Source organism: Habropoda laboriosa, unplaced genomic scaffold, assembly GCF_001263275.1.
Source record: "Habropoda laboriosa isolate 0110345459 unplaced genomic scaffold, ASM126327v1 scaffold47, whole genome shotgun sequence".
Taxonomy (NCBI): domain Eukaryota; kingdom Metazoa; phylum Arthropoda; class Insecta; order Hymenoptera; family Apidae; genus Habropoda; species Habropoda laboriosa.
The window spans coordinates 573,715-584,255 of record NW_017100176.1 but is presented as its reverse complement, the minus strand read 5'-3'; the positions used below and the strand labels follow the sequence as shown (position 1 = coordinate 584,255).

General features: G+C 37.3%; 1 protein-coding gene across 1 annotated transcript in view; it reads right to left on the bottom strand.

The window, feature by feature from the left end:
* Window positions 1–10,541, bottom strand: part of LOC108578789 (peripheral plasma membrane protein CASK) — a 280,873-nt gene that overhangs the window by 227,366 nt on the left and 42,966 nt on the right. The window contains exons 6-7 of the mRNA XM_017942185.1: window positions 2,414–2,589; window positions 1,866–1,988 (exon numbers count right to left, since the gene is read on the bottom strand). Coding sequence (XP_017797674.1) covers window positions 1,866–1,988; window positions 2,414–2,589 — 299 coding nt within the window. The remainder of the gene's footprint in view (window positions 1–1,865; window positions 1,989–2,413; window positions 2,590–10,541) is intronic.

The window sequence follows — 10,541 nt, the reverse complement described above, 5'->3', positions numbered from 1 at the left end:
CGTTACGTTAAGATGTATATCACGATTACTATACTCGTTTCTATGAAGTTCTTGGGGCATCCTGCAAATGTGCAGTCACGTTCAAAAAACTGTAACTAGCACAGAGAAAAATATACACCGCTACAGTTATTTTCATTAACCGGTGGAACTTTGCCCCTGCTATAGCGATCGATAGCCCAGTTGCACGTGTATTGCATCGATATATGGGGTGACTCCAAGCTTGGCTACCTTAGGTCACTGGCTAACTGACGTGTCATATAGATATATTCTCACTTTATTACACCATATGCCGTGCACATGCGCACGCACATTCACCGGATATAATAACAGAAAATGAGGCCGTTTATCGAAAACCTGATACGATATAAAAAGAAGCAGATACGCTTGTATCATCCCGTTAAATAGAAGTTGTTAACGTGAATGCTTGAATATATGCTAATACTAAAAATAGCTACACTTCTATTGTAAGTTATAGGTACACTTCTTAATAATCTCACCTTACCTACTGTTTTAAGGGAGTACACCACACCGGGGGCGTCTAAAAATAGGTAAAAGTTTGGGAATTTTTTTCACAGGTAACTACTGAGTGAAAAGTTTCAATTTTTTTTGAGGATATAAACGTAGCATTCAACTTTCTTCTCAAATTTTTAAAAAGTGAAAATGTTACAAAATGGAGGAATTATTGAGAAATTTCTTGTGCTAGAACGTCAATTGCTGACCGCCATCGTTGGCAGGGATTGGAACGTCTGAAATTAAAAATTCTTGTTGATTCATAAATAAAAATGTATTATCTACAATGTACCGTGAGATTTTTTCGATGTGTCGATTATTTCATTTTTTGGAAACGTTTTAAGTTGACTTTTTTGGTGAAAAGAGACGTTTCCTCTTCGAACTGCCACCATTTCTGTAATAAGTACAATTTTTGGAAAATCTTAGACTATACTGTAGATGGTATATTTTTATTTACAAATTAGAAAGAAATTTTGATTTCAGACGTCCGAATCCTTGCCAGCGATGGCGGCAAGCAATCGATGTTCTAGTAGAAGAGGTTTCGCAATTAGAGAATAACTCCTCCTCCATTTTGTAACATTTTTACTTTCTGACAATTGGAGAAAAAAGCTGAAAGTTACGTTTGCATCCTCTGAAAAAATTGAAACCTTTTATTTAATAATTACCTGTAAAAAAAATTCCCAAACTTTTCCTTCTTTTTAGACGCATCAGAGTGATTTACCCCATTAACCCTTTCACTGTGGCAGATTTCAACGCGTAATAATGCAATTTTTTTCTTATTCTTTTAACATGCTAAAAAAATCCATAATCTAAATTCAAAATGCTGCCATTTTGTAAATAATCAATATTTTCATTTTACTTTCGTTCAGACCATAGCCACAATACTAATTAAGCTTCTTCCTCATTTTTTAGCATTGGGGTGATGTGCCCCCTTAAACGCAACAATCGAGTTATCCTCAGCTTTAAAACTACCTACAATTTATTTTTCAATATCTTTTCAATGGAACTTCTTACAATGAAATCTTTGTAAAGAGGATTTTAGACCTTAGTTAAAATACATTTGTACCGAAAGCTTGCAAAATATCCTTCAACGAAACTTTGACTATAGATCTAACAACAAACTACCTACAATTATTTATTTTTCAATATCATTGGTAAAAGTTTTTACTTTGAAATTTTTCCAAAGACAGTTTTTAGAGTTTATTTAAAATACATTTGTATCGATCTCGTTTGTTCAACCTCGACGTGAACCACTCCGATACATCGAGAGAAAGTTTGACAATAGGGCTAATAATAAAAGGAAAAAAGTAACCTTTATTCTGATTCTGAAGTTTATTCAACAAGGTGTGACTTACTCTGAGCCATTTGTGGTTAAGCACTTCCTGTATGGTAATCCTATGATTTACATCCGTTGTGAGCATCCTTTGTATAAGTTCCTTGGCCGGCTCGCTGATATTGTCCCACAATGGCGTTTCCATCTGCAAATTTTATGAATTACCTTATGAATTTAACACCTTTCTCGTGCAACAAGAACGTGCTGAATGTAAGCTAGATGCGTCGATATAAATTGCAACATTCGGACATATTATCGTTATATTTAACCTTCGAACGGCGGATGCCGGGTCACCGCTGACCCGGCTTTTAGATGTCTCTCCTTACATTATAAATATCTTCGTTATTCTCTATTATTCTATATTTCTATAATTTTGAACCGCATATAATAACCTAGTAAAACAAACAAAAACAAAAAAAAAACGCGGTTTCTCTTGCGTACGAAAGAGATTTCAGTATTGGGTCACATTTGACCCAGCATCAGCTGTGCGTGCGACTATCGCGTGATCCGCTGTCCGAGGGTTAAGAAGAAAAGCAGAGAGAAAGTGTGATGTCTGGTCAATTTTTCTACCTGTACTCGTCCTCTGCAAATTGCTTCTCGCAGTCTATCTCGAGAGCCGACGAATGGAAGTGTACCAGTTAATAGGACATGAAGTAGCACTCCAGCTGACCAGACGTCACCAGGCTTCCCGTACTGTCTGCGCTGGATCACTTCCGGCGCCATGAAGTGTGGACATCCAACACGACCTGCATGACCAAGAACAACGTCAGAACCGTGTAAAACAACAATCTTATTTGGCAAAGTGGAAGCGAGCCGGTGGTGATTTGCTTCGAAAGTTCTCAGTCGATCGTTACCGTTCGAACAAACTTCCAGACCAGCCGAAACTTTATTGTTCAAAGCTTCACATGAGAAGCTCTATTCTTTTAGCCATTCAAATCGGCACAAACAGATTTTTCCTTCGGTCGATTAGTACGGGGCATCTCTCGTCGACGCGTTCGTTCAGCGCCGCGTGAAATAATGTCAACGTTGATCGACGGATGTTTATTAAAATAACATCTTGAGGGAAACGAACGCTTCGAACGCTCGAAATAAAATAAGAAGGCGCGGAAACGACGTGAATAAAAGAAGAATGCAAATAATAATCTATTCTAAATAAGTTAAGAGCTTCCGGGTGGGGGGAGGTACTTTACGCGGCGCTGAATGAGAGCGTTAACGATCGAAGCTCGATAATAAACGAGGCGAAAGAAAAGAACCCGCTTGTTATTTCGCAGATATGCTTGATCGACTGGACCAGCTGAATATGTGTGATGCCAACAAACGACGTGTGTAGTACATAAATGCGAAACAGGTGAGAACATTCATTGATAGAAAGAACGCATCTAAACACATTGTACGGGCAGAGTAAAATGCATATACGTTTTAGAATATACTGCGTGCTAGTTGAACGTATAAAACGTATATACAGGGTGTCCCGGTTGTTTTTGATCAAACTTCGCCGGTGTGTTCTGCTGGTGTAAGTAAGAAGAAAATGTTATGTGAACGTAGGTCGTTTGAAGCGTTGTTAAAAAGTTATAGCAATAATAAGAAACACGAAGGAGATGGTAACGGATGTGCGGTTATGATACAAAATGGGAATAGATCGGCGTTTATGCGAGCTGTGTTTACGATCTGAGGTCGTTGAAGGTGTTGAATGTAACTTCTTGTCGTGTATCATAGCAACCGTAAGTTTGTTACCATTCCCATGCGTATTCTATATTTTTGTTGTAACTTTTTAACAAAGCTTCAAACGACACATGTCTGTATAACTTTTTCTTCTCACTTGTACCCATAGAACATACTGGCGAAGTTTTATCGGAAACAACTGGGACACCCGGTACATGTCATAATAATGTAGAAACTGGTCAGAAAGTTGCGCATACGAGATACAAAGCTGCACAAAGAGGGCATATCAAAATGAACGTATTTGGAGAAATGTGTACGAAATGGGGATGCGTTTATCAAGGCCATAGCAAAAATCACGCAAACGCGCAGGAACATCTTTATCGCAAGCGTTCATTTTCGTTCGATTTTACATACGTACCAGTTCAAACAGAATACCTAATTATCTCCGTTCCCGTTTGAAGATCCCAGATTCGATGGATTCTACAGAGCATGTGAAATGCGTTCATTCCTTTTTCACGTTAAACTTCTTTTTTTCAGTATTCGAACACTCAATATCGCTCCGAATAATGACATACAGGGTGGTGCAAGAAAAATCACCGTCCATCTGGAATATTTCCTGTATATGTAACAATATGGAGAAAAGTTGTATGCAAAATTTGCACGATACGGAGGGTGACATAATGTGATGCATTTTTCCATATCATTACAAGTAACGGAAATATTCCAGGTGGACGCTATTTATGCATCACCGTGTACATGTATGTGTACAGGATGGAGCAGATAAAGTGTTGCAAGCTGTTTTCTCCGAAGCCGTTGCAGGTATCAACTTGAAATTTTCAGGTGTTAAATGGTGTAATGGGGTCAACATTTTGGTAGAATATTGTTCGGATGAATTTCTTCAGGGTGGAAAGGCTGTCACCCCCATTATTTTTAAACAGAATGGTATATTAATTATTCTATATTCGGAACTATATTATCAAACTTAACAACTTTTATCTAAGAAATTTCTTTTTATTCTCCCCTCTATACCATTTAACACCTGAAAATTTCAAGTTGCATATCTGCAATGGCTCTGCAGAAAACAGCTTGCAACACTTTATCTGCTCCACCCTGTATGTAACACGTTCCTTTAGTCGAAAGTATGTTTAATTACTCAGTTACATTGAAGTTACTTCTCGTATTATGCTTTGCAACAAACGTAATACCATTTCAATTTGTTCAACGTATTTAAAGATAATTATTGCAAAAGGCGACAGAACGTAGATTACCTTGAAAGGTTGTTACAAGTTGTTGAACATCCAATTCAGTTTAAATCCAATTTTCCTAAATTTGAATACGTTTAATGGCAACGGTAGGTAATTAGGCTTCTGTTTCTAACAAACCACCTTTCAGAACATGTTACACTGTACAAAGGCGGTACACGTAGATTAAAGTAGACACGAAAGCACGAAAGAATTAATAAACATTTACGTGAACAAAATGTGTTTTAAAGCGTATACACATTGGCAATGCAATTTGCAATCGAAGAATTATTTCTTTCACTTGTACACGCGGTTGTGCGATAATTATGCAATACGTAACAACGTTTGATTGATCGTAACGTAAAATTTCGAGAAGTTTCATAAACAAATGAAATACACACAGTGCTGAAGACATATTACTTGTAAGGATCCTTCAACGAAAGTTAAACTATATGCACGTAAAACAGATAAAACAGAACAGTAATTAGCATTTATATTAGATAAAGAAAATTCGGCCCTTCTGTCCAGAGACCTTCACCTACCGGAATTACGTAAAACTACACGGAAGTGGGTCAAAATTATAATACACATAAGAAACAAAATACACATAGCGTAAAATTTCAAAGACACGTACATATGAGGAAAATACATCGAACTACACAGGAATCTACTAACAAACAAAAAAACAGAAACAGAAAATGTGCAACGAAATTGAAGTGTAAAACGTAAAATATAAAATAGAATGTTAAACGAGAAGTACAAAAAGAAGTGTAAAATTCACACATCTAATATGGACGACATTGAAACAAACTAAAAATATATTCTTCGTGAATTTGGGATTATCGACGTAGTAATGTATGTTTAACAACACTATTTCAAGAATTCTATCGTATTTGTATTATTTGATAAATTATCGATATACTTCTTTTCTCATTTTTTTTCACATTTTTAAAACGTGTTACTTCCTTCAATGTTGTACGGCAGAAAAGTGAGGTTAGCTCGCCACATTTGGTGTAGTGTCGGTGTATTCAATTTGAGGAAATGTACATGAATAAATTGGAGCAAAAAACTTGCAAAAATATTACACTTCGTGAAGCTGTGTGCAGTTGCTAAAAGTGAATTTTTCAACTGTCGGTTCTGCGCGTATCATGCTACTTGAAAGGCAATGTAAAAATACAGAGGACCGTTTCACTTTTTACCTCCACTTCTAAATTGCAAATCAAACAAACAGCGTGATCGTTTCTCTCGTCTTAAATATTACTCGAAAATGTACGGTATCGTTTTCGGTAGCATAATTTCACTCGGTCGTAAATTCTCCCTTTATCGGTATGCTAAAATTTGTAGCGCGACAAAAACTTGTTACACGCTAATTACCATTTCGCGAATCTATTTCGTTGACCCAGTTCTTAAACAATGAAAACCTTGAAAACTGTACTAACACTTCGTTCACATTTTTCTCTGCGTCGACTATTTATTATCGGTTTCGAGGTAATCAAAATTTTCTATATTAACGTTTGACTTTGTTTATCGAGAAACGATTTCTTGCAAATTGAAAAACTGAAAATCTAATTCTCATTAGTATGTAGATTAATACAAGAACAAAGTGTAGAAATAACTGGGAGATAATAGGTATAGCCTTGCGGTACAACAATATTGTTCTATGTACATAAAACTTCCTCTACAATGGTGAAATATTTTCAATTTTCTATATTTATCCTGAACGTGAATATTGTTACAAATAATACAACGATAAATTACGTCTATGTATATTTATATTTGTCGGAACACTTACGTTTACACATTGCTTCCACAATATTATATTCTTGGCGTTTGATTAAAGATAGTAGCGATGATGTAATGTACAACAGTCCACCACAGATAACAAATGATAAGACAAACACAAAGGCATACATATAGGCAGACACATAGAGGCAGGCTAGTCTACCGCTACGAACAATGACGACACAAATAAGCCCAACAATCGGGCAATTTCTGGACGCAATCAGTTCAAACAAGGAAAACATTGAAGAGTTTATTACGTACGGAAGGTGACAGTTAAATTGTGACAAATACTTGGAAAATTTTCGATCAACGTTACGTAAGTCTTTGATGCTTATTTTGTAATAGTAACCTGTATGTACTGTGCGGAGAAGCGAAGTTGGCTAGCGGAAGGAATAGGCACACCTTCTCTTACATAATCGAAAACACAGAGCACGTGTATTTTGGTTATTGGCCGAAAAGGTCGCAATTACAAATTTGGATCAAATTATTAGAATTACCTGCAAAGAATTGACGGTTTTATACTAACAGGATTCATTTTTAGACGAGAGTTCAGTTACACTGAATTCTTATTATTTTTTCTTTCTTTCACTTGGCAACACTTTCGGCAATATTTATGGACATTATCTTCTTGAGTATTTTAATTTTTGTTGCTGTGTTTTTACTGCTTGTAATGTATAGTAAATTACTCAAAATGCATATTGCACATATATTTCTCAAAATACTGATTTTATTGTTACTTCTTAACTGCATCTTGTGTAACTACATAAGCTAAGTTTAACTTTCCTGTGTGTCTTTAGTGGACAATTGTTAATTGAAAATTATCCAGTGTAAAAACTTTGTTGTTGTGATTTTATTTCTACGTAAACACGAAAAACAGATTTTTCGTACTGTGGCTCTAATAATTTGATCATCCAGTGTAGCGTCGCGTGACGAAGAAAGCGAAGTGGGATAGCGGTCCGGTGAACTTCAAAGTGTAATAGGGTATAGTCGGTGGAAGAAACAATTAACCCAAGGTCGCATACGACATTTTACGATCTTCGATTTGGACAGAATCAAAGCTAAAGTAAACTTCATGCGGACTTAACTGAAATTTCAAGCCCTTGACTTCACAGGTTTCTGTAGATAAGTTTATCACTATACTATAGACCTCGCTATATTTCTTCCACCGACTATACGCGGTCCCAACCACTTCTGACACCTGAGCGAACTTCCAACCTCGCTATATTTCTTCCACCGGCTATACTCGATTCCGAACACTCCTCACGCTTTACCGAACTTACAACCTCGCTGTATTTCTTCCTCAGACTATACATCTCTTGCCCCCGTATCATCCCGCTAGCCATTTTCTCGTCGCTGCACAGTACACGTTGGGCATATATTTACATATTTACGCGTACATTTCGAATTGTGACAAACAAGAAAATGTGGACACAGAGTGTTTCTATTAATATTCATGAGTAAACGTACCATTTATAATTTATTTCTGTTTGGACCAATTACAAGTGAACTAACATCAACGAAGCATACGCGTATGGAACTACTTCGAGCAAAACTATATCGCGTCAATGGAACGTGAATTCGTAATGAACCCTTCAAATGTAAAATTCCTGTAACGATGAAGCAGCGGAAGTTGTTTCATTCGTACACGTTACAAAAACTTGGACACGACGACGAAAGGGAACGAACCAATAAAAAGAGAAAAGAAAAGGAAAAGTAAAACGAGAAAAGAACAGAAAAAAAAATGGACCTCTCTGTCTTGTTCTTGAGATATTAGGCAGTTCGACGACACAACGTGTATTCTGTCACTACGCGAGCCTGCACAACGATTTTACAGGAACAAACTACCGCACGTAGGTCAAGTGGAGTGTCTACGCAGACACTATGTGTTGTTCTGAAGCTGACATAATTGAATGAAACGGGGGTAGAACGAATATTCGTATCATCAGCATCGAAAAACAACCACCTGAATAACGTTCTAATCGATCCCACGCTACTTCAAAAGCAACGAGGATACGTGTCGATAGAGGATGTCGCACAACTCTTTTGCAACAGAAACCGAACAGTCTCGTTTGTTTTATCGTACAATAAAATCGAACGCGGCACGTGATAGTGATTTTCCATATTCTATCCGAACGAATGACTCGAGAAAAGAGACGGATAACGTTTCGAAGGAAAATCGAAAGTCTTTTTTTCTTTTTTATTTCCTCTTTTCTTTCCTTTCTCTGTCGTGTCTACCCCCGGTTCTCGTTATTATGCGGATGTGACAGGCATACGAGTACCGATATTGTCCTCCGTATCGCTCACTAGCGAATCCTCGGCGTCGGTCAGGTCCTCGAAAGGGAAATTGCAGCTCGGAGACGTCAGCCCTATCGAAAGAACACAGACAAATAGGACAAGGATCGTTATCGATGGGTGTGCAACATCTACCATCATCGACGATAAGAACCTTATCGTCATCGCCGTTATTCGTAGAGGAAGACAGACCTGTGTTTGTGTCATTGTATCAAAAGAATCGAGTTAGTCGTAGGGAGGGGAGGAGGGGGCCAAGAGCACCGACCAGCCTCCCCCAGAACGATTTTCTAAGAGTATCCTTTGGCAAACTGTGCCTATGTCGAACAATTGAATGTTAACCTCGTTCACTCTCTCGTTTTGGTCGTTGAAGATAAAAAGAAGTCTAGGTAGTTTTCGATTCCTTGTCTTGCTATCGGAACGATTTTTCTATTAGAACCGTGAAAAGTTTCGATAGGCCGTTGAACAATCGCCAATGAAAATTTATCGTAAGACCTGGAAATTTAATTCGATGTTGCGCAATTGTAACTCGCTGATAACGGGGGTAATTAATACTGAAATATACGCAGCTACTCCATTTATCGACAAAAAGATGGGACACTAGGATAACATTAATGATACTAATAAATAATACATAGTCCATAAATTGCATCGTTAAATTCAAGTGCGCCGTGACAAATATATTGGAAATATAAAATACAATATTTTCAGTCCGAAGTTTCATTTTTGAGGAAAATCTTTCGTTGGTTGTTGGGCGCACCCTTTATGTTCGCACCGAATTAAATTACATTTCTTCGCTGAAGTGGGTAAAAATATGTACACTCGTTATACCATAAGATTCCAGATCGAATAATATTTTTTAAAGGAACACACCACTCCGAGGCGTTTAAAAATAGGTAAATTTTAGGAATTTTTCTCACAGGTAACTACTAAATGAAAATTTACAATTTCTTCGGAGGATACAAACGTGACATTCAGCTTTCCTCTCCAATTTTTAAAAAGTGAAAAATGTTACAAAATTGTTGCAATATTTCTAGAATACAACACCAATTGCAGACTCATTCTTCATGAAAAATAAGTGGTGCACTTACACTTGAATTTTCTCCAAAAAGGAAACTTCGAAAATGCTGACATTTTAGATCTATCTTTTCTATACAGAATCATGGAACACCCTATATATATATCCATTTACACCGAACATCACATCGAACGATATATGTAACAGGAGTGGGATAAACAATATAAAAGTACGATTCCAGTAGAAATCACTCTCATCAAGTAACTCCCCTTTCAACTTGAATTCGTGTCTAGTGTAGGTTCGATAAAAAAACACCGAGATAATTCGATGGAAAATCGTCGAGTTCGCGTGTTGAACGAACTCGTTGTTAACGACACATGGTCGAAAATCTGAACGCGAAAAAAGCAAGCAAGCAAGCAGTGGCAGCTTCTAGAAGTACAGTAACGTAAGAGGAACACGTGGATAGGGTTAAGATGGTAGCATAATGTGGTGTGATAACGTGTGTGTGTGTGTGTCAATGTGTGATACATATGGCATGATGATACAAGGCTCCTGCGGAAGTGATGATTAAAGGTTAGGTCTTACAGGCTTACCCTCGCTGTCGGCCTTCAAGTAGAGCTGCCCCTTTGGGCTCAGACACTGCCGATACTCGGTCGTGTAACATTCTGTATTCATTCAAACCAAATTTCAAGTTATCAAATCTTGT